The sequence below is a fragment of the Struthio camelus genome, chromosome 2 (genome assembly GCF_040807025.1).
Source record: "Struthio camelus isolate bStrCam1 chromosome 2, bStrCam1.hap1, whole genome shotgun sequence".
Taxonomy (NCBI): domain Eukaryota; kingdom Metazoa; phylum Chordata; class Aves; order Struthioniformes; family Struthionidae; genus Struthio; species Struthio camelus.
This window is the reverse complement of record NC_090943.1, coordinates 131,083,000-131,108,938: the sequence shown is the minus strand read 5'-3', so window position 1 is coordinate 131,108,938 and position 25,939 is coordinate 131,083,000. Positions and strand designations below refer to the sequence as shown.

The window sequence follows — 25,939 nt, the reverse complement described above, 5'->3', positions numbered from 1 at the left end:
TGTATGTAATACTGTGCACTGTCTACACTTCTCGTCTTACTGGAGAGATATCAAAGAACTGGAAAACAGACAAAAGAGGATATCAGAAATAACAAGAACTTTTACAATGGGAAATGAGAGGTCAGAATGGGATCTATATTAATTAGAACACATGAAGTCAAGAGCTTTTTAAAGTTAAAGAAAATATGCAGGGGACTACCTCAAAGGCATCTGCACAAGCGCTAGGACCTCAAATGAAAGCAATTAAAGCTAGGAAGGACGAGGTAGCGCAGAAGGAGTTTCTTTAAAATTCTTGTGTGGAACGGCAATGAAAGATAATACGAGAAGCTCCAAGCACTGAACGGATTCAGAACTAGGCAAACACTTAGAAAAGTGTCAGCAAAAGAAAATTTAATTCAAAGTGCTTGACAGACCGCCAAGGGCTGCTCTGCAATTAACTTGATCCCAACATGGCATGTTAACAGTTCTTAAAGACCATAACACAATGGGCGACTTCTAGCGGATATCCAGGCCATTCTTTACAGTTCCCATATCTGAATAAAATATAAAGGAGTTTTAAACATTTGATGGGACGGCAAAGGTACTTGGCCTGTAATTTAGCTCAGAGCACCTACAAAGGAATATTAAAAAAAAACAGGTCTGTGCAAAACCAATTTTTATGGAACTCAAGGAAGAATCAGACCAGAAACAACCATGACAGAAACTCTTACTGTATTTAATCAGATCTCACAAAAGATAAACCAAATTGTCTATCTCCTACATATATAGAATATACTGCTCAGAAAGGAAGAATTTAAGTAAAAAATAGGCTTTGCAACAATTCCTGCTGCCATATATCACAGTTGCTTTACTTCTTACTTGTTTGTAATCATTACTTATCACAAAGACCCAAGGTAATGACAAGGTAAAGTCAGAAACTTTACAGCTGTAACAAGGGAAAGATGAGAATCAAAGACACTAATTCACTTCAAAGGAGACAAAGCTGAGAAATCTTAAATATGTCTGCCCGTTAACATACTGAAGTTGCACCCTACTTTTGAAAAGCATGTCAGCTCTCTGAAGTAAGCATTAGAGTACTCTTCTATTTCAGTTTGTTAGATGACATAAATAAAAATAAACTTGGCTACGCGGCACTTTCCTGCAAAGAGAATATGTCAGGGTCCCAGAAAATAGATTTCAGTGGAACGAAATACTACACTTCCAGAGCTCTCCGCGACTGGGCAGTTATTAGGAATAAAGGAGCAATTCTTACACCACTAATTTTAATTTTAATAGGTAGATAAAAGATAAAAAGATAAAAAGATAAAGCTTCAGAAAGTGGAAAGAGAAAGAGAAGCACAAATGCTGTGAACGCCACTGAACTTTTATCAGAAGCCACAGACTGTGAAACAAATTACAAGAGAACTGATATCAGGGCATACTCTTTAGAAAGTTAAGAGAGAAAAAAATTTAGAGAACCAAAAATGAAAGAGCAATACAAAGTACCTGGAATATCCTTCAGGGGATTAATCACAGCTAGTTTCTTTACTAGCTCTTTCACACTCATTTAATCAGTGTGATAAAAAGAGGAAACTCCGAATAGCTTTTACTTTCTTACGCTGGTTACAATGCAACTTGCCCGCTGGGATCCTGTGTCTGGCAATTTCCTGCCCTTGCTTGAATCATACTTGCATCACTACTGCTGGCACCCCTACTAAAAATTTAAATCACCATGCAATTGTTCAGGTGACATTAAACCTTAGAGATACAGAAAATCAATTTATCAGTTTGACAAACAATCTTCCATATGCACAACCTAGGCTCTTTTCCCTATTTTGCTTGCAGGGCCTTGTGCGGTAGCTGTTCTCAAAGCCTGAGCACAAAAATGATTATAAGAGGTGATTGCTCACCACTTTTGCCACCAAGCTCAGTGGTTATAGCATTGTCGCAGGATGCCATCTCTGGCTCTGCTCGCTCTCCTCAGGGAAGGAATTCAGACCTGTGCTTCATGAGCAAGGACAGGACAGCTCAGGGTGGCTGCCACCACTGCCACTCCCTCACTCTGCCCCCACAACGCATTAACTCCTGTTAATCTGAAACTCAACCATCACATGGTATAGGACAGCACTACACAACTGCAGAGTTTCACCAACCCCATCTTTAGGTACCTAAAGCAACTCACACATTGCAAATAGCCAGCCTTGGAGCTGCAGATTCTCCAGAGTGGCTGGATCCTCAAAAGATAAGCAGTACAATATTTGGTATTGTGACTTCAAATTCCTTCGCATTTTTTTTGCCTAATCTCTCGTATTCTCCATCTGTGATATTTAGTTCAGGTTCATTGTGACATAAGCTGCAATTCAGATTTACTAATGCCTTTGGGTTTCCCCTAGGAATATCTACACATCCCTTCATGGTCTGTGATGCCGCTGAAACATGATGAAACAAAGGGGGAGTTACACATTTGGCTATGACAGCACTGCACTAATATCCAGGCTAGCTTTAAACTAGCAGTTCTGGCAGTCCACCTGCTGCAGCACACAGCTTGGTGCACACAGCCTAAGAAGCGGCTAAATTAATATATCCCTGCTGCTTTGGTTATTTTACCATCGTCTGAGCTGCTTAATTTAAAACTCACATAGGTACGCCCACGCTATACGGCAGTTACATCAGTGGTTGCATTGTAGCTAAAGTCAGAAGCTTACTCCATAAGTAAGCATACGGCCCCACTGACTTCAAATAACAGATATATTTGTGGGCTTGTTCATGATTTCTGTTGAAAAGTTCTAATCAGATGTTGACTATCAGTTTTGATATGCACTTGCTTAAAAACATGTGAAACAAGCTTTACTAAGAATGTGTATTATTTCACTCTTATTCAAAATCTTTTATTCAAGAATAGTCAAAGCACTTTTTTAACAATACATCATATTCACATCACAATTTTTTTCTGTGATGTAAGTCAGTATATAAAACAGGGCACAGATTAGTTAACCCCAACGTCACAGGTAAGCAGAGCACCCAGGTTGCCTTTCTCTAGTGACGACATTGAAAACGTACATGACAGGCTAGACTGTCCTGTACAACTAACGCTCTTGAACAAAGTAAAATATAAAAAGAGGCGATATTCAGAGAGTTTAAGTACATTCCAAAGAAAGAATTTTCCAAATCAAATTGCCAGGAGAGATCACTAGGATAAAAAGAAATAGATGCAGTCTGACTGAAATGGTATAGTGATAAACACTAATTCAATGCACATGAACCAAAATTCTACCTTATTCTCAGTGACTAAAACTACTGGAAGAGCTCCATAACGTTTGCATTGAGCAGAAGCATACAGGACTCCAATACAGTGTTACAGAGGTACCATTAAATAGTTGAACTGGAGCTAACAACTGGAGCTTTGTTCTGAGCCTTAGCACGTGCTTCATATCATTGCCATATCGAGGTTGAGAATCAGAGGAGAATCACACTAAACATGTGCTGAAACAAAGGCAAGCCCCTCTGGATTTTCTCTCGGGAGCCAGAAGGATCATTATTCAAGGATCCTGAAGTGCTGCTTGAAACAAGCTACCAACATAACTAACTGTTGAGATGCAAAAGGGAGCTTTCCTTCTGGGATAACGAACTTAAGTCTCTTGTCGGTTTGCATGCTTTTCAAGGTGGACTTATGACTTTCTTCAGAAAGGCCAGTGAAAACCTCCTCAAGGCCTGCTTCCCCCAAAAGGCATTCACAAGGAGGTCACATGTCAAGAGCTGCCCAAAGACACTGGGGAACGATTATGGCTGTTACATCTCAGCGGCAGCTGGAAGCTCACTATTTACTAGAGAATGATTTAACGGTTTACATCGCTAGCTACCTAAACCATGAGCCATCCCCCTGAGTCACAAGACTGGAAAGGCCAATTCTGATACCATCCGATACGTAAGGTACTACCTTGTCCTAGACCAGGGTAAATGACCTTTACCAATCCTCAGCTGGGGAGCACAGAGTTCAGCGTTTCTGGCTGCCTGCTTTGGAAGAGCAAAGAAAGGATTAATCCACCTTCCATAACTGCTCCAGCTCTGGGGAGCAGTTATCCTCCACGGCCTCCTACAACACTGGTATTCGGTCCCACCACTTCCTTGGGCCTGTTTGCTGTCAGTCGGTGGCCACAGTGTCAGTCAGAGAGAGACCTGTAGCAACCAAAAGCAGATTTTCCATGTAATGTGCCCATGCACTTCTGTGACAAGCATTTCCTCTCCGTCAGAATATAATGTGCTGTAACCTATAGGCATCTCCTCTCGCTTGGCTTCCTGCTACAGTCTTGAACAAGCACTCAAGTGATACGGTTTCCCTCAATTCCCTACCAACATTTTAGAGAGCAGTTTTGAAAAATGCTTCACCCTTACCAGTTTCCAATGAATCGAGGATCACTCTGGTCAATATAAACAGTTGTCCTAGGATCAACATAGAAACCAATAAGAACTCCTCCTAGTAAGTATCCAGCTGCAGGACCGAGTGCTCCCATTACATACATGATGGCTGAGGAAATAAAAGGTTAGAATCGCATATCAATAAAATGAATGTTTCATTAGTTATTTATATATAGAATAAGGATCCAGAAGTAAAAGATGCTTCTTAAAGCAGGGTATTTGTGTACTGCAGAATCTTCAGAGCATTTTTTGCAATCTTCCAAGGTAGCAACTTCTGGATAAATAAAATATCAATAAGAAAATTACTGCTTTCTGTGTGTGTTAAGTCAAATTATGGGTGGAAGTATATACTATTTCGGTATTTTGGATAGACACCATATTTGATTTTGACAATATTTTTCATATTTTGTAACGTTTCCTTTGAATCAAAACTTAAAAGATTAAAACAATGATACAAAAAATACAATTAATGGTGAGCTAACAGGAAAGCAAACAATGGATAAAAATTATGTAAGACACGAAAGAATAAAGTAGAACATTACAACTTAGTCATCATCGGTCTAAAACTTGATTTAAAAGAACACTGAAGTTAATAAATCAAATATTCCTATTTTAGAGACTGACAGAATTACGTTTTTATCTATGCAGCTTCAGACTTGGCCCGGTTGTCCATTCTGATATCAACACACCACATACCATATTTCCACAAGACTCCTGCCTTGCTCAGGACATTTGATCTTGTGAATTTCATTTTTAATGTTATTTTCCAACAAGCAAGTTTAAACATATTTAAAAAGCAAATAAAAAGAAAAAAAATCTCTCATATGGAACCCTACAAACAAATAGTTTATGACAACATCACAGTCTGAATATCACGACAGCAAAGAACTTATCACTTGAAATAACAGAGTAGCAGAGTAGCAGAATAGTAGCCTCCTATCTGCTGTGTCTTCCACAAGATACTCTTCAGAGTGGAGCCTCCAGTACTGGTTCCTCAACCATCCACACCAGAGGATCTCTTAGAAAGCACCATAGCTCCCACACAGCTTGTGTGCCGGTGCTGTCAGGAGCAAGGGACATAGACAGGGGAGGAAAGACTACAAGTGTGTTTCGTCCTAGCATGGGGCCAAGACACAAGTGAGAGAGATAGCTGAACCTGTGACCTAGGAAACTTTTCTGAATCCCCTAGTACAGATATAGGTCTAGGCACCAGCAGGAGCACATAAAAACATTTGTTCTGTTTGCTGAGAGGAATTGAACATTGAGATTCGGGAATCCCTATCTCATTTCCAGATTTTGAAAGGTAGATACTTTAAAGGCTGTAAAATTTGTATTACCTCTAAATCCTGCCAATTCTACTATATTCTTCCCTGTTCCACTTCTGCAAAGCCTAAATAAAGCACTCAAAACTTTTGAATGAAGCCAGGTTCACCTATCACAACCTCACATTCAGATACTTTTTACATACGGATCTTGACCATACCACCATGACCGCAGCCATCTTCCCAAGATTGTTCTCTTTCTCCCCTACCCCATCTATTTTCTTCCTTAATGCATCTCAGTGTTCATTCCTTTCAAGATGCTTCTGCCCTGCCTCCCATGCTGTCTGGCTGTCATCTTGAAAGTCAAGAGAGGTTTTAAGCATTGGTTTCCGTTCTCCAGCCTGATGCCTGCTACCACAGAAACCCAAGCTCCAGCAGCACAATTACGCTTGCTCAGCTGCTGCAGGCCCAATATGTAGCACATCAGAAATAATCTGATTACCTAATTCTCTGAAAATACCATCTTCACTGTGAAATCTCCCTCTCTACATGTTTTTTTGTGGATCAGTCACCCTCTGTGGAAGTGTGTAAACTCCATCCTCTTTGGTCCCATCCACGATTAGATATGCTGCATCCTGGGACTGCAGCAGCTGAGCAAGTGCAACTGTGCTGTTAGACCCTGGGTTTCTGTGATACCAATTAAAGTAAATTATATCTCATAGACAAAATAAAGAGAAATCGCTAAATCTGCCTGATTAAACCAAAATAGTGTGTATATTTTCACCATGGTTTCCAGAGCAGTGTTGACTATTTAAATCTATTCAAGTCATTTTCCCTTCTGAATTGACTCTAAACAATTCGCTGTATGCCTACAATATGCTCTACCAGACATTTTAACATTGCAACTTAATTGCAAGTAGTTAAGACAAACCCCAAACTAACTATATGTTGTGAAATTATCATCATGAAGAGGAAAAAAAAATTCCATCCACTATAATAAATGTTATTTAACAAATGCTTGTTTGGGAAATCAGTGTAAGAACCTATAGTAAATTCAAGTCTCTAAAAAGTTCACAGAGAAGAAATATAAAGGGAGTATGAGAGTGACCTAGTCCACTTATTTCAGTGTTCAGAGAAATTTGCCATATTTCTCCAGCTTTAATTCCACCACTGAAACAAAGATCTGTGCTGCCAGGCGAAATACAGCAATTGCTTAGGCTCAAAAGCACTACTCAGCAGTTGTATTACATACATCTGGTAAATCAAAGACAGTTCTCTTTGTAAGCAGAAATGCTGTACAGTAAAGATAAAAATAACAGTGTACGTTCTGTTTCTTTAGAGGAGGGAATGCTGTCTAACATTTCAAAAGTATTTAAAATTACTGTATGCTATTCAGATTTCAAGATTTTTTAAATACCACTTTCTGATAATATATATCAAATATTCTGGATGTTTCAGAAAACACAGGATCCCCCACATGCATAGTCCAGGACATAAGGAACCCTGTGAGCACACATGAGTTCCATAATAGTCATTTTATGGCATTTTGCATCATCTTCTTCATCATGTGGTAATAGCTGCTCTCAGAAACCAGAGACAAAATGCAATAAACTCGTTTGGACTCCTAAAAAGGACGAAAGGTTAGTTGCAAGTAAAAGATTTTGACATTTCAAAATCAGATATTTGAAAAATATGCCCCAAACCTCCATATGCCATACACCTTGTGTGAAAGGGAAGGGAGACCCATCTCCAACAGTCCTCCATTGCTGCGGTCTCCATGGCAATGCACTCTAATGCCTGGGAATATTGTGGAGTCTGATTCCTAAACAGGCCACCAAGGAGATTACTGAATGATATGGAAAGGAAATTAAATGGGAAACAGGTTCAGTCAGGACTTCATCAAAAGCGGACCCTCTTCCTAAGTCAAAAATTTCTATGGAGAATAGTTCCATCAGAGTTTTTCCTCTCAGGTCACTGGAAGGTCTCCAGCTTCTAAACATAAAAGGTTCCGAAATATATATAGCTGATAAAGGAGCATCTTCCTTTTCATCCCCCCGACAGGCATTTCAGCTTGCCTTCTCTGAGCTGCCCTCTTTTGGCCAAGATCTGGGGTCTTGATCTGGTGAGATGCCTTGATTCAACAGCAGAGAAGTTTTAACAATAGAAGTAACAAATATTTTTTATCAGGGAACATGCTGAAGTATCACACTGCAGAGGTAGGTAGCATGGGATCCAGACGATTTTTTTAATTGTAGTTAATGAAAATCTGAGCATATCTCTTAGCCTCCTAACTATAACCTTGACAGGTGCTTATGTTTGAAAGCCATTTTCAAATTTCTGAAGTTACAAAAAAAAACTATGCTATAAAATGGCAGTAATATCTCCTCTCCTGTGATAAAATAGATGATGCATTTTATACAAACATAAGTTTTAGCTCTTCTGCAAAGACTAGTTCATCTTCAGAAGATAAAATCAGGAAGCTCTTGTTGATAGAAACACAGGAACTACAAAATTCGTCTAATGGTCTTCTGATTAGTTTTCACTGAAATGAAAAATTGTACCTCTAAGAGTAACTGCATTAGCTGTGTCCATGCTCAATGGCAGCATGTTCTTGAACACACTTCTCCCGATATGTGGGCCTCTCTAGGAAAGAGATTCCACAGGTTACTCTCTCTTAGCTGAATTATAGCCACCTGATAACTACTCATGACATTCAACACAAACAGCTCAGACTGGACCTTGCAAAAATTTGTATCCAAAAGCTCAGTGTACCTTGCCTCTGCTGTAATGTAGGGTCTTGTGTCTTCAAACCAAAGTACAAGTCATTCTATAGAAAATACATTGTATTTAGCAAGATAATTTCAAAGACCAAAGGCCTTGCTTACTCTTCCCTGTTTGCATTTTCTCTCAAGAACACGGACCTGGGAGAAACAGCCTGCATTGACCACAGTACACTTACTTTCTCTCTCTGTGCAGCTTCTTTTCAGTGACCAAGAGCCTTTCACAGATCTCGCAAATCTGGTTTTCAGCTCTTCACGATTGTAGTTCTACCTCTGGCATAGATTTGAGAAGGAGTAAAGGGTAAGGGTATCCTAACTGAGACACTGTTAAATAGTTACCCGCCTCAGTGAAATCCATCCACATATATTTTAACTCCTTTGAAGTTTTGTACCTGAGGAACTTCTGTCTCACTGAGTATGCTCTCAGCATGGCATATTATCTCAGGCACAACACCACACTAGCAAAGCTGTGCAGTTTCCAAACTGCAGCTAGCTATGTCTAGCCAGGCTTCTCCATGAATGTCCACCACAGCAAAGCTGCTGGAGTGGAGAAAGAGGGAGCCAAAGCAACAGTAATTGAATTACAAATGGAATTTATCTATTAAAGTGAAACAAGATTAAACAATGTCATTTGTCTTCTGCACTGAAAAGTTTATCTTGGGACACGTTCCAACGAATGTTGCCATTTTGACAATATTTGACAAGATGATAATGAAATTATTGTCTATTGTTTCTATTCATAGGAGGACAGGAAAGCAGATCCTTGCTTCTGCAGAGGAAAGCTTTACATATTGCCTAATGCAGCAAAGTCTCTAATGATTACAGTCAGAGGAACCAAATCCTCTATAGGTCTGAAAATCCCTATATTCACAACATATGTATGAAATAACTTGGCTGCCAAGGGTATTTTTTAAATCTATACTATAAAAATATACTGAAAGGGAAGTCATAGCAATACTTTGAATGCTCCTTTCCTCCTCCAGTCACATTAAATTAGGACTTCAATAGTTTTTGCATATGGGAATATAAACCAGACATCCCTACAGCATCCTCAGATGCATACCATGTTAGCCCTCCAGCTGTGCCTTTCCATATTAGCAATGCTATCATGAATTAAAGTAGCAAATATACTGTTTTGTCCAGATGAACGGAAAGTTTGTAACATTAGTGGGCTACACCAGGCTGTATGGCTTTTGGGTACTAAAAAAGCCAGTTGGTTTAAAAAGAAAAACAAAGGAACAGATTCCTCAGTCCTTCTCATCTGTGTGCACACGCATGTCACCAAACAGGGTTTATCACTGGATGGAGAGGAACATTTCTGAAGGATCTCATTGTTAAAATCTTGGCAGCATATCACCATAGTACAACTGTTCATTTCATACATGTGTAAAGCAAGCAGAAATTGGCCTTTGTGCTATTTCTGATGAAAGTTTAGATTTTGCAAAATATTGCAAAAGCTACAGTGTGGGTTCTGAAGTATTTTTTCTCATATGTATGATTTTTCCTGTCAGGATAGTATTGTAATTTTGGTAGCTTTTGCAGGATACCTTTTAGTGAGATACAGACATAATCCTTTTTCATCTGGAGATTTCAAAGTTTACTCCAAAAAAGTAATTATCATTAACACCACGTTATGAACTGGGGAACAGAGGCACCAAGAGATAAAATGAATCATCCATGGTCATGTAGAAGACCAATGGAAGGGCCAGGAACATAATTTATTTCATCACAGCAATAACTCAATGTCCTGCCTACTGTACAACTCTCATTCCGAAAGAATAGCACAAGGAAGGATAAAAATAATAAATAATTTTTTAAAAGTGGCTATTTTTGCCCATATGAATTAGTAAGAAGAGGCCTATGTTAATGGGTTACCTGTCTAAACTTGAAGGGTGAGCTTTAACAGAAATAGGAAGATGAACTGTATAATTCTGACTGAATTCTGTGTCAGGAGATCTAGGGGGCTACAGAAAGAAAGACAGTAACAAGAAGTTATGGTCCAGTATTCTGTAAGTAAAAGAAATACCATCACGTTTTCACAGCATCTCCCCTGCACCTACTGGTAGCACATTTCCTTGAAAAGATGAGCTTTATGCGGTCACCGGAGAATACCCCGTGGCAGAATTCCTCAAGATACAAGTTTTAATCTACCATAGAGCAAGACACAGGTTTCAGTTGGGAGCATGTATGATTTCAGTCTAAGCTCTCCCCTGTTCCTCTCATGTTCATACACCTGTGATGGGGTAGCAAGGAACAACGGTAAAGCAGCTTCCAAAGAAACATTTATAAAGCAGTTTTTAATTCATCTGGTCTAAATTTAGCCCCATAACAGCTACCCAAAGAACATAAGCTTTAATCATTCTTTGGAGCCTGAGGACACAAAACAGAAAGGACTTGTGAGCAGAACCTAGGCATCCTTCACAAAAGCCTTTAAGTCAGGTAATAACTAAGTTCATTCTTCTCTTCTCCATGAACACACACACCAATCCTGTCTATGAATGCTTTAAGATTTTTTTTAAATGTGGTGATGTATTCAACAGAAACAATGCTTTGAGCGCTGTTGCATTTCAGATAACAATGCTCAGTTCAAATCTTTATATCATTTCCCTTCAAAATGTATTATCCTTTCAAAATGTATTAGCATTACTGTGACTTAAGAAGTCTATCAGATCAGATGCTCCACTCAAAGTAATAAACAGAGCAACAAAACTACTCCAGTAGGCTTCCTTAATCTTTGTATAGAATATATTTACTACTGAGCTTCCATAAGCAGATTAAATAGATTTGAGACGAGCTTTCAGAGAAGTAAACCAAAGCATGACAGCATGCTTGCTGTGCAAACTAACAGTGGATGGACTAACAGTCCCTCTTACCACTCTATTAAAAAATGCTGAAAGTCAAATTAAATGCAAATATACCAACGACTTGCTGATGCCACATGAAAAGAATTATATCTTTAGCTTTCTCTTACAGGTTTATCACTGAGATACCATAGGTATCAAAACAGAGTCATTCACTGGCTTAAAGACCTGTCATTTCTAAATGGCTTTATGCTTTTTATTTTTCCGTTGTGATCATATTTTATAACATTACAATAATTTTCACATGAAGTGTTTCTAATATCACAAGAAATAGGAGAATAAGTCCGACTGAAATATGTTAAAATAGGCTGCCTGTCTCAAAGGGTACTTTTCATATATACTGCCACTGCAATGCTGGTCTGTGTGGCTCACTGCATTATCAAGAAACAACTGCTACAAAGCAATTCATCTCATCAAAATTCCACAGGACTCAGCACAGGTCACTAGATAACACTATCAATAGGGTGTGTGCATGTAGTCCAAAATCTAGAAACATCGAAGATATCGAAGCAGACAGGTTTCCATATGTACCATGTTATTTCAGCCTTAGAGACACCCTGCTTAAAAAAGATAGCCACAAGAAAAACTATTGCAGCGCTTAAAATGGGATCTTTAATTTTTTCACTCTAAAATCTGAGAACTAGGGCCAACTAGAGACCCAAGAGCCAAATGCAGACCATCCCATTCTTTAGAGACAACTCTTTCTCATTTAGAAACACAAATATCACTTCTCTTTTTTCCCCCAAAATCTGGCTTTTCTCTCTTTATATTCACTTATAAATAAACATTTGCTAATATTACCAAGCATAACTTGTGGTTAGTAAGCAAATATGGAGAAGACACATCTGCTGTAGAGTTTAGCTAAACAGCAGCAATTTCCATGTGCAGTTTCCAAATTAAAGTGGTTAACTGAATTCAAATAGCATGCATGAGTACACTCTTAGACTGGATAATTAAGCAAATGAGGCTTCATCAGCTTTATCAGCTTTTAAACCAATTTTTAAGGCAAGAAGCTTCTGGTGACAGTATTCTAAAAACACGTACAGCTATGTCTGACTTCAAGCATACGGAAAGTCCCCATTGCTGTAAATGCAACTGGTTCACGAGAGCAAAGATAAGCTTGTATATACTTGTGTGATCAGATCTTAAACTGAAAACAAAGATGTTCTGACATTCTTTCCACAGACTAAAAGGCACTGATCCCCTAAAGAAATGTTTTTAATAAACAGAAGTGTCAACATCTACTTAAAATGCATGAATAAGAGAACAAAAAACAGTCTTTCTTCAACCTCTGCGGTATTTTTCTTCTATAGGGAATTATGGTTTGGAAAGGCACTTTCAGTAAAATTTCAGTCTCAGATATGCTCATGCTACTTGTGCTGAATTCAGTGAGAATATCAAAAGATGAACTGAAGAGCAGAATTTTGCTCTGGGTTATTATTTTCTGGAAACCAGTTATTGAAAAAAACCCACGTCTTACCTTCAAGCTTGTCAAGTCTCTTGCAGCACGCTATGTTACAAACAGAAGACAGCGTCATATATCCCTAGGATGTCATTAGCTCTGAGGCCCAAGACCCAGAATTTTCAAAAGCACATGTTCCTTAAAGGATAGGTCCTTCCCTAAATGCCTTTAACTAGTGGAACCAGGCAAAGATCTTGATCATTCAAGTAAATACCTACTGAGCACTTCCTTGGTCCCTTTTGAATTCTTGCTCTGTCAGCATCCCAACGTTACCTTCAGAGAAACTTCACAAATGTAATGTTAGTTTCCACCCAGGGAATGATCCACTCTATAAAACTGCTATCGTAAATCCTAAGCAAATTATTACTATACTTCTCTAAATTATTTTAATCTAAAATCCAAGAAATAACTTTTAGATAATTGTTCTTATTTTCCATTCATTCAAACACAAAAGCTAAATCCACATTAGTGGATTCATCCTTCACACTAGCAGGACCCTTTAAGTCAGTCAAGCGGGATTTGGCACTTCTGTCATATTACTCCGCTATGTTCCAAACAAAAGTACGCTGAAGCTGTCTGGTGTTTTTAAGAGGCAGTGGAGCAGACTCTCAGCTTCAAGTCTTTCTTTCCGTTAAGTAATATTCACATCAAATGGGAATATCTCATCTCTGCTTATTAATTGCTTAGCTTTTTTTTTCTTCTTTTTTTCTTTACAGTTTAGCAGACAGCATTCACACAGATTTAATTTTCACTGGGCGTTCCCAGGCACAAATTTAAGCACACGCTTACAGACTCCGTTAATCCAAAACCAACTTTTTGAAACTAGCTTTCATTTTCTTTAATACTTTACTTGTAACTAAACTGGAGTGAGGCTTGGCTGTCCATTTGCATCTCATCCCCTTTTCTTTAGATGAGCATAATTTAAAAGCATCAAACTGTGGAAGTTGAAATTTGGCCTTCAGAGCTCACTGATTAGAACGCTAATAAGCAAATGTAAGAAAGAGATTGCAATATTTTAAAATTGCTGTGACAATGCCTGGATCCATAGCCCAAAGATCAGCAAAACTTAGGCATGAAGAATATTTCAGAATATTTGTATCTGACAGTTTTAAATCATGTTCAGGCAGTGTAATAGTATAAGCAGACACAAATATGTAGTTTAGGTCCTCTAACTTCTCTGAGCTAGGAGAATGCATGAGTTCCTCAGGGGAAAAGCAGGGGAAGAGCCTGGTCTGACTTTTCAGGCACAGAGTATGCCACCACATATCATAGGAAGAACTACGAATTACTGCCTCTTCCTCAACAAAAATCAATGTATGTTAGGTACCTAAGAGAGCTGAACACTTCATATCTCTAAGGAGCTGGGCTTTACTGATTATTGTGTACAAATGGAGTAACAGCATACAGAAATATCTGATTTCCATGGGCACGTTAGACACACATTTTGCATACTTTGTTATTATCCTAAAACAGATCCATTGTGCCTGGAAAAGAAACTATGAGAAAGAAACTGAAAAAAGGGAAGGAAAGATGTTGATAGTTACAATTTATACATATGTATTCATTTTTTCTTTGTCTCACCAGCCAAATAACAGAACAAAGAAAGAGGAAATTACTTCAATCACAGTTTCCCAGAATTAATTTCCTTTCAAAAATTGGTTTATACTAGGAAGCCCAGCTTAATTACTGAAAATTTTAGTGATTCTTCTTCCGTTGACTACCTTTTATTAATAGACTGTAAAGGACAATTCTAATAGCATTTCTTCCTGTTTTCTTCATAAATTGCACTTACATTTACATCTTTCAATGGAAACAACAGGAATTATAGTTCATTACTCACATCTGACTGAAAATCTGCCTGCAAGCAAGAGCACGTTATTCCACTCATTTGCAGATAACCCTGTTAGTTTGATTAGCATTTATTGTGCTGCTAAACAAGTTGTTTTTCTTCATTCAAAAAAGCTGAAAGCAATAACAGACTGAATAAAAAATTATTAAATAATGATTGGTAAAGTGAAGTGCAGAGCCCTGTAGCCATATTTGAAATCATATTGAAAATATTGTTACAGGTCAACAAGTCTGAAAAGGGGTTCTCCATAAAGAAGTAGTGTAGCACTCTTGATCTAGTTACAAAAACCTAGAGAAGCACAGAGCTGCTGATCCTGCTGCTGATGATCCCTGGAAAAGGCCCCACTATATTTTGATAGATCAAAGAAAGTGAAATGCTAGACATATCAAAGCAATTTAGAGAAAAAGAACATGGAAATCTCATAGAATCATGAAGAAAAGGCAGAAATATAGTTGTGTAAGAAACTGAGAGAAAGGAAATTCAGATTTTTTTTAGTTTGGACAGAAAAAATTCCCAAACAGTATTTGTTAGCAACAAACAGATTCTATAAATAAATATGATTGACTAGCCAGATTTAGCTAGGATTTTGAAAGAAATGAATGTCAAAGGAAGATATTGGCATTCCAAGTCAAAACATATATATTTCTAATGAAACAAACATTGTGAAAATATTTTGTGTTTTTATTATTCTGTTATTATGATGTGTTTGCTTGTTTAGTTTTCTTTGGTTATATGTCAAGTAAAAAAAAACATTTTTTTTAATGTTAATCTATACTCCTACAAAAAGATCCACATAATAAAATATGGATCAAAATATTTCAATCTTACCAAAAGTGAAGCATTTCATATTTTTCTACAGGAAAATTACTATATCAATACATTGTAATAATGAGATTTATTTGATTCATAATTTGCCAGAGCAAAGACATTAGAATATTTTAATCATTACTACTAAATGTCATAATTTAAACAATGACTGTAGCATTGACAAAGTAATTAGTCTTACAAAAGGTTCTCCTGAACAGTAAAATTAAATTACATTTGTCTTCCTTTTTAGGATATGAATTGTGAATGTGATTTAGGGCTCCATTTGCAGCTCATTCCCAGTAAGATATGTTAATATGTTAATAAAATATGAAAGGACAATTGCTAATTTAAATGTTTGACCCAAGAGAAATTGATTTATATTATCAGAGGGATTCTTCCAAGACATTTCAAAAAACCTGTCCATAGTCGATTTAGAAAAGTTGAAAAAGGTATAAAGCATCTATATTTATTTTTCACTAATTAGATAATTTAATTATTCAGCTGGCATGTTTTGAGGGAAACTGGCCAATATCCCTTTAGTTAGTCTGTAATTTTTTCCAAATAGAGATTGTTCATTCTGTTTCTTTCTCCCTTTTATGAGTAAAATTAGGCATGACAGCTTTGTTTCTCAGCTACTTGGATTAGGAGATTATCAAATGCATTGTTATTCTTTAATAGCAAAAGGTGCTGTCTTTGAGCAGACAGACTAAAAAAGGCAGTGGCTAGACGCTGCAGCCAAACAACTTTCAGCCAGCTTTAGCACACGTTTTTGACAGTAACTTTTTTTACAGGATAATCAACTCTTGGAACAATATTCTTAGGGATGTGGCAGACTCTCTGCAACTGTGAGTGGTTCATCGTCAGCTAAATTGTTTTACATAAATACATCTTTGCCTAAGGACAACACTGAAATCTGATTCAACACAAATATCAGAATAAATGAATGTAACGGTCCCTTCTGGTCTAAAAAGACATGAAATCATCCCACAAATTCTCTTTTTGATTCTGTAGATCTGCAAACACAGGCTGCATCCTTCAAAAAGAAGGATGCCAAGGGGCAAGAAACCTTTTCCCTTCCTGGCCACACAGCCTTGAAACATCGCCGAAGCCTTCTCCTTCCCCGGGACTCTTCCCTGAGGGCAGGACACACCGGAAGGACCAGAGCTGACCTGATGCTCTTGACGCATTTCTCTAGCGCATCAGGCAACCCACTGGCAGAGGTGATCTCAGAATAGGAGGCCCCGGCCCAACAGCAGCAAAATTAAAAAATATTTCATTACTTTGATTTTGCTTACTCAAAAAATTCAATGACTTTTTTTCTCGTGTCTGTCAGTTTGTATCACTCCTCACAGAGGACATACTTTTGGTTATTTACATATAGGGAGATTCAACTGGAGGATTACACTTATATATGCAATCTGCATACCATCACAACCTTTAATCAGTTTACCACAAGCAAGTTATTTGTTGAAACTTTGGGATTATGTTTGCAAGGAAGATTAAAATTGAGGCCTAAATCCCACTGAAATTCATTGAAAGTTGGGTCCCTGACTTCCTTGGGCCCCTTGGGAAATCTTAACCTCAGTTATTACATTACTCTGACAGAGAGAGAGAAAGAGACACTGACAGATAGAAGTCCTCAAAGAATGATACTGAAGTTACTTGGAAAAAACAATGATTACAAGTGTTACTAGTGGTCTTGTTGTTGACAGAGCTTATCCAAGTCTAATGAAAATCTGCTTGGCATCTTTCCACTGCACGGGAGATTTTTACAGCATGTGACAAAAGAGATGTATCTCAGCACACTGGTGAAGCCTAACTAAATTTTCAGATTCCTATTGATAAATTTGCCATGAAAACAAATAAAAGCACACATCTTATAGGCAGAGAAACAGAGTAAAAATGTTACTCAACAAAGAAATGTAAACACTCTTCTCTCTTCTTTTTCAAAGAGCAAGTATAATATGCAACATAGAAATATATTGAAAGCTTTATACTTAGTTGTAATTGCAATCCATTACACTGATAATTTTAACAAACTGTATTGCAATGAGATTAATTATTGATAGCATGGATTACAAATTCAATACAGCACTCAAATTTTCATTTGCTTCAAGATGCAGAGCAAGACTTAATTTTGTTTCTTATGAAACAAATAAAGGTATAATGTAAAAGTTAAAATAGTCAAATATGAGAACAATGGCAATAAAATGCACTTAAATTTTGCTCAGTGTTTAAAGCATACTCACTTCTCAATAATCTACATAAATGAAAATATAATCTACAATGAAATAGTCACTTTAAGAATAAAAATCTCTTTGGCTATTATATTGCCTTGAACTAAAAATACTATGTAAATTATTTCTAAATTAATATAACATGCTCAGATTTGTGTTTTTAGAGTATTATGCTGATAGTCTTTTATATTTGATACCTTCCTATCCTTAATCTAAACTGCATGTCTATCACAAAGCTTAAAAAACATCAAAAGATTACAAGTCTACTTCTGTCATCGTTGCTGACAGTACAGTGAGAGACAACAAATGCTTAGACAAAACAGAATAAGTTAAAAAAGAGTATTTGCAGTACTTCTGAAAAAGAGACCTTTGAGCTACTGTAACCTGTTATAAACACGAAGTTCTTTAGCTATGTTATAAACTATATCACGGTAACACTCATACACAGAATACAGAAATCAAGTATTGCACAGTAAATTCAACAGGACAGGTTAACTTTCAGATATCTTTTGCAATAATTTCCTCGTCTCCTCAGGCAAACCTAACCAACTCATCCATTGAATCACAGCGGTTACTCATCAATTCCAACGGCCCGATGCGACTGAATTACGTATGGTATACAGGATTGGCACAGCATTGTCTCAAATCTGATGCTACTCCCCCAAACTGCATAAACCACTGTTGAACAAACTACAGGTGCTCCATTTGTGCTCAGAAACGGCACATTACTACCATTTCGCTCACTGCTTTGTAAGTGCTTTTCTGAGATTTGTTGGGCCTGAGACATACATAGAACCAAAACTCTTTTTGGATCAAGTGCAGTTAAATCACCATCTGCTAACTCACATAGTGAGTTTACTAACCACTCGGGCAAATGTTTCCAAAGAGAAAAACAGTAGTAACACAATATTATGCTTTTTGAACACTAAAACTGCTGGGGAGAAGTTATTGACCAAAAGATCAAAACACTGTAATGGAGAACTAGCAAACATGCGACAGCAGAAACAGACATTTGTCCTTAGCAAACATAGCTGAATAACCAAACTAAATTACCTCTCAGCTTCACCTGTATGAAACAATGTGTAGAAAACTCTTCCTAACAGCATACATCATCTTTTCCACAGGAGAAAGGAATCAAAGATGCCACTTTAGGGTCTTACTTCAGGATATTCAACACAAGCTGGATGGACACAACCTTCCCTAGCCTTTTTTGTGAATACTTCCCTTCATTCCAGTTGTGCATTTTTAAGTATTCAAAAAAAAAAAAAAAGCTTTTTTTTGATAGAATATTTTGATATTGTTTTCAGTTTCTAATTTTCATATAATAATGAAAAAAAAGTAATGGTTTCATCACAGAAAAACCGGCTGAGCAGCTAAAGTCAAAAATAAACTATTTGCACAGCCCTAAAAAGTAAACAGAAAATAGAAAGTTTAGATCACACTATGTTTTTCTTTACACCAATATAATAAAGAAAAAAATCTATAGAAATCACTGAAATTTCTTCAGATTTTCACAGAACTAACCAAAATTAGAATATGGCTTTCTTTCCAAACTGCCCAGTTTCAGGTATATCCCTAAGATTCTCTCATGAAAAATAGGAATAGTGATTTGGGACAAACTATTCACTAACTAGTAATTCACTAAACTCATCTATGTCACATATTTTACGTGTAGGCTTCTCTTTTGATACTTGACTCTGCTTACCACAAATGAAAAAGAGAAAGCTTTTAGTTCTGGAGATATGTTGCTCAAGGAATCAAACATTCACAATAATTCTAAAATATTGTACTCATTACTACTGACTGGTATGTTCAATTTCTCTCCCAAGTCTTCCACCACTAAGGAGGCTTCCCAGAGATCCTCTCTTGTCCGTCTGCCCAAGCACCGGCTCCCCCGTGCACTTGGCCTCCACAGTGCCCCAGGCATAGGTTGTCATTACTGACTTAACATAACTTCATATACCTGTGATTAAGAATGATGTAAAAGAGGCCAATTAATCAAGTTTTAATCTTGAAGAATAGAAGCTAACTCCCCTTCCACATTTCAGCTAAAAAAAAAAAAAACATACATACATAAATGTTCACAATGGGCTTAGTTCCATGAGATTGGAGATACTTTTTGCTGCAGAGCTGCATTAACTTCCTTTACCAGTGGAAAGAGAAAGGCCAGGCTTGAAAAATAGACCCTATCCACTGCCAGGTAGATGAGGTTCTACATGTTCTTTCCCGCACACGTGTTGACCTGGTTCACGCCTTCACATAACTTTACAAACTAATGTTTTTGTACATCCACTTACTTCCACTTAATGCCATTTCTAAAAGAATATAATAGCATTACTACAATTTCTATCTCTTTCTATCTCTTTAAAATTTAATATGGAAACTCTGACTTTCCATTGTAAGAATAATATATGCAGAATCAAAAGAAATGGCTTATTAGGATATAACATCCAACTCCCTCTGTGCTAGTCAATGAAAGAAAGTATAGCATTTAATCTCAAAAAGTTGTTCTATGCTTTTTTTTTTAATTTTTATATCACGTTCATCATCGCAGTATCTGAAAGCAGATTATGGTATGAACGCTTCAGCATGAGCTTAACTTCTACCGATCTTCAGAGATGAAAGTGAAACATTTGAGATAAGGAGGAATAACACGAGTCTGGTAGCGTCATGAGGGTGTCTGCACAAGATGGAGCACCTTCTACACAAGGTGCTGAGAGAAAGACTGCTGCCTCAGAGGAAAGGAAGGGAGTAGGCTTATTATGAGGGATTTTCAAGTCCCTATCTTTTTTTTTTAATTGAAGTTGACAGTAATTAATGAGTCTGATCACTCCTGCAAAATCTTGTGACAAAAGGAATTTGCAACCCAATTCAAGAAAACAAAGAATGTAAAATATTCTTAAATATCACATAATCTATATCTGTTAATATCTGGGCACTATTAAGAATAAAATCTGTCCAATTCAAAGACAACCATATATTAATGTCCTGAAATCTGTATATATATTTCTGTTAATATATGGAGATTAAACACATAAGGGTGCTGTTCCAAACAAAGGTTATATGCATGTACCAGCATTTTCTCTAATTAAGAATTCAAATGCCAGACAAATGGGTTGGATGGTTTTATGGAAGTTTCCCACCTATATTTTTATGACTAAAAAAGGCACACATAATATCCTTAAAATATAGATCAGGTTATAAAAAGCCAAGGTCAGGACAAGGCTTTTAATCTAGTCAGGACTCTACAAATTATACGTGCCAATAATAATTTTAGAGGCTGGTATTAATCCAGGATAAAAATTGGTCTACACACTCTGATTATTGAGCCTCTTGAGTTCTTTTAGGCTTATAAACCCATGTCACTTTTTCAGTTGAAAAAATACCATTAGAAATAAAATAATAAATGACTTTTTAATAGAGAGATGTAAGATCAACTTTCTGTATTGTTATTCCACATAAAATGAAAAAACTAGCCTATGCTACAAACTATCATGTATCTGAGATACTATTTTAGTTACTCAACATATCAGCCAGATCCTGGGCCTGTGGTCAAGCCAGTTTTGACTTTCTGGCAACAGAAATCCAGCCTAAGCGTGACAAAAAATCCAGCTATAACAGAGACACATCCAGTCAGCTCCACGGCATCTAGCACCTCCATCTGCTCATAGTATGAGAGCGAGGGAAAAGAAAGGAGGTTAAATTCTTGTATCGAGTTTTAATGTTTAGCAAATGGAACAGGATTGAGGGAGACATCTTCAAGGTACCACTGATTTCTTTTCTTGTAACAGTAACTACGATAAGGAATTTCCAGGCTGACCCAAAACATTCTTAGTTTTGAATGGTAAAAATAACCCCCAACAGAGCTATTTTATCCTCATCAGTGTAAAAGCAACCAAATAACATAAATCAATAATCATTTGAGGTGTAGGTTTTAGGATTAAATTCTACTCCATCTTCAATTTGTAGAATGTCTCATAGTCAGCTGAAATACAGACCAATATTCAATATCGTATGAAACAGGTTTTATATTTAGCTACTATTCTGCTTAAGCATATTAATGAATAATATATTCCTATTAATTACAATTTACCTTACAAATTTATATTTGCAAGTATATAAGAAGCATATTAATGGGTAATGTACCATTACCTATAGGGTGGAAACTTCAGACATTCACAATAATATATGAAAAAACTACACAGAAAATATTCTTAAAATATTCATACAGTAGCTGGCAAGACAGACAGCCTCCACTATGTCCTACAGCATTCCACGGCACTTTAAAAATAAACTTAAACTTCCTCCTACTGATGATGCTAATCATCTCTTTTACAGCCATCTCAGTGAAGGTAAGGAAAACAACTATTTTTTTTCCAAGAGATATTTGTGCACTCTTGAAAAGAAACAAAGGAGGAAGAGGAAGAAAGCTGTCCCTTTCTCTAGAAGACGTGCCATGGGGAAGATAAGTCCTGATTCTAAATATGCTGTAAAACAAAAGTCCTCTCTTACAAAATACTAAAAATATGAGCTATTCAGCTAAATATCTCTCATTTAAAAAAAAAAAAACTTAAGACTGGAGTGATGGTGTTAGGCAGTTGTTGAAAATTTACACATATAACATCAGATGTTTGCTACAGCTGCTTCTCTTCAGCTCTACAAATAAACCACTGAAGACAGATGTGACTTAAGGCGCCACATGTGGTTTCACATGACATGTCATTCGGTGCAAGTGCAGGCTGCTACCTTGGGGGTGGTCGTGAGAGCTGGACCCATCGCAACCCTCCAGTCTATCCCCTTTGCCGGCATGCGGACTGGCAGCCTGGGGACAAGCTGGGGGAGTGAGCTGGTCCCTGATAAAAACTCTTCCTGCCCATGGTGGTGAGAGTGTTTTTTGCTGGGTAAACCAGTAGGTCTGAATCACACTGCAGTCACAAAATCATTAAATCCAAAGCAAGGGAAATGACAACAACATGTATTTGCAGTTAAGAGAAAAAGGCAAGGAAGGGAAAAACCTGTCTTCTTGTGGCAGCCTTCAGTTACACTGGAGTGACATGAAAACAGATCCACTGGCTGACAAAGATAAGGGACTGCCATAAGGAAAAAGAGACTGGGGAACTGATTCAGGCTGAAATAACCATTTTCGGCATTATATTAACATAATATTGATGCTATTAAGGGTATTAAGAAGCCTGTAATTCAGAATTCAACTATTTATGTTCATTTACCAGACTTGTGAGTTATTACCACAGTATGAATAACATTCAGCTGGAGAGAATCCCAGATGACTAAGGAAATGAAGTGTTATATACTTAAAAAATCATCAAAATAGGAAAATCCAAAATTCATATGTTTTTGTTCAGCTTTTTTCTTGTGACACACATAATCATTAAACATTTTGACCCTAATCCAATACTTTGATTTATTACTTGGTGAAAGTATGTAGTTACTTTGATATGTCACTATCTGGCTATGTAATAACATGCAATAAGAAATATTTTAACTCCACAATATGTGTAAAACCTGAATGTATTTAGCAATAGACAATCTGCACAACAATATATTAAATACTACTTGACACAAAAGTTGGCTCCCAAAACTGAACAATAAAGCCATTTGAACAGATACCACCTAACCGAAGAAGAGATGGCATAGAGTTACCTAAACCTTTTTTTAACTTTTTTAAACATAAGTAATGCTAAGCAAAATTGACAAGCCTGTAGATGGTCTCTTACAGTTATCCTAATTGTCTGTGATTCCAGGCATAACTGAAACTGTGTTATATTAGTGGTACTGCACATATAGTAAGCCAACACAATAATCATCCTTTTATTAATATACTCTGCCGAAACCCATCACTGCAATATTTACAAAATGTCAAAACAGTAAGCTTGAAGTTACAGGGATGGTATTCTCAATGGGAGCAAATGCAAAAATCTTTGATCTCCTAGCAGTGTCTAAATACGCTGGGTATAATATACCGGATGAAAACCAAAGCAAGAGGAGATATGCAGATAGTGGTCTTCAAATAGGACATTTCATTTATTTTCCACCCAAGAATGAATGCAAATTGAAATGAATAATAGGAATTTAGAATTAAAGTGAAAAAATACATCTCAAAATGTCAAGCTATGCAAATATACTGATAACCATTTTTTCCACCAAAAATACTTTTGCTATCAAACTCAGAATTAAAAAAAAGCACCACCGCTTTCCCAATCTGTTTTCACAATGTAAAAGGAACTCTGCTTTATGTTTCCCTGACTGGTTTGCTGACTTGACAAATTTTTAACAACCCACATGTATTTTCATTATTTCCCATTACTTAATAAATTTGTTATAAAAATCCCAAGAGGATTTGTTAGCAGTTTAAAAAATGAAAGAGCTTTACAGATCTGATCCTGCTCCCATTCAATATCAGGTACATTCTCATCACCTTCAGTGGGAATATGAATGTGCCTATAGATAGCCGTGATTTATTGACTTTTCTGAAAAGCTTCTCTGAATCAAATTTTTATTTGATGCCCGACGTAAGAATCAAGATAACCAAGACCAAGAGAGCAGTAAGCTATCATGACTCTGGCCTTCATAAATACAAAGATATTAATATTAAATAAACACCTCCAGATCCTCCTTTCTGCTCTAACTCTGCTTGTTGCATAGGTAATTGCTTCTCTCCTCCAGTACATGCTTACCCTGTGTGCCCTGCTGTATAGTAGAGAACTTCCTATTTTTTTAAATAAGATGAACAGTCTGCAGATGGTATCTCTTCACATCTTTTCAGGGTACCTCATAAGACAGTTGAAACATTTTATGCAGTCTAAGAGATCTTACAGTTTTCCTTCACGTGAATTTCTCGTATTAGGAAATAAGCTGAATTATACAACTCAGAATCTCAGTGGCCTTTTTAAAGCAAGTGCATCACTTAGAAACAGGAATACTACAAGGTCTTGATTGCAGTTGACATTACTGCTGTGAAACATTAACAGTTCTAGCTGGAAAGAAGGACTTAGCTAATAGAAAGATTAAGACGTGCTACAGAGTCTAGCAGATACAAATGACAATATGTTTATCAGAAAAACAGCTCCGGACCGATGACACTGACTTGTGCTCTATTATTACTTGCTTCACAATCCCACGTAAGAGGATTACTGTCTATTTTGGCACTACGTATAACAAGAGCACATAACCAAGGGGCTGTATTGAGAGACTTGTCTTGTTTCATCACACCCACACATATATTCTTCAAGTCAGTTCTCCCACATCAAAAAACAACCAGCTGTCAATTCCCCCAGATCCACACCATTTTGTTACTCAAGAGAATAAAAAGAAAAGGCAAAAAAGCAGCAAATCTTTTGTTTTTAATTTAAGCACAGCCTAAGTTCAAGGGCAGAATTGTATTATTTTTCGGTCTTGAATTGTATTATTTTTCGGTCTTTTGCATACAAGAATAACATATTGCACCTCACTCTCTGTACCCCAACTCCATTACCTTCCCAAGCCACTGGCAGTGCAAAAGCAGCAGAAAGTAATCCTAACAGAGCAGCTAGGGACTCGGACACAGCAGCAAGTCTCTTCATCTCTTCTAATATTATGCAACTAATTCTTCTAATGTCTCTGGACAGGCTATGCAAACTGGGATTAATCCAGCACTAGAAGAGTTGCTTAGACCAGCAGCTGTACTTTGAAGAAATCCTTATGCCCAGAGCCTAGGTTTACTACCACAAACTAACTGCTCTGGGTTATTTTATTAAAAGAGACAAGGGAAACTTGCTACTTTCCTAACACACTACACCGTTTTTTTCCTGTCAGGCACAATTCAAATAAAAAGCAGCTGGCTCGTCGTGTAGGCTGTCTATCTGCTAATATAAACCTCATGGCTATCAAGCTCCTCTGCCATGACCATTGAGCAGTCCTCCCACAGTCTGTACCAGTTACATCTTTTCCTCCTAAAGGAAGCTAGTTAACTCCGATGCAATACTTAGGCAAAGTATCCTGACTTGGGCCAACAATAAATGTTATTTCTTACATACCTTGAAACTGTGACATATGACAGATCTTTTCTTTAGTCTCCGTAATACTCAAGATACGTATAGAAGCAGGCAGTATAACTCTGAGAATCAGAACATTAGTTTTTCTCCAAAGCATTGCACTGTATCAAACCCATGGTAAGCTCTTCTTTTTGTAGGATTTAATTGTAGGCGAGGGAGGAAGAGGGGCACTGAGATGGAGAGAAAATAATTACAGATCTATTTGCTCATAAGCAGTTCATTTTTATCTTATCCG

The 25,939-nt window shown here is 37.1% G+C and overlaps 1 protein-coding gene across 1 annotated transcript in view; it reads right to left on the bottom strand.

The window, feature by feature from the left end:
• The window catches only part of SLCO5A1 (solute carrier organic anion transporter family member 5A1), an 83,860-nt gene that overhangs the window by 46,314 nt on the left and 11,607 nt on the right, over window positions 1–25,939 (bottom strand). Inside the window, exon 2 of the mRNA XM_009668371.2 lies at window positions 4,372–4,504. Within this exon, the coding sequence (XP_009666666.2) occupies window positions 4,372–4,504 (133 nt within the window). The remainder of the gene's footprint in view (window positions 1–4,371; window positions 4,505–25,939) is intronic.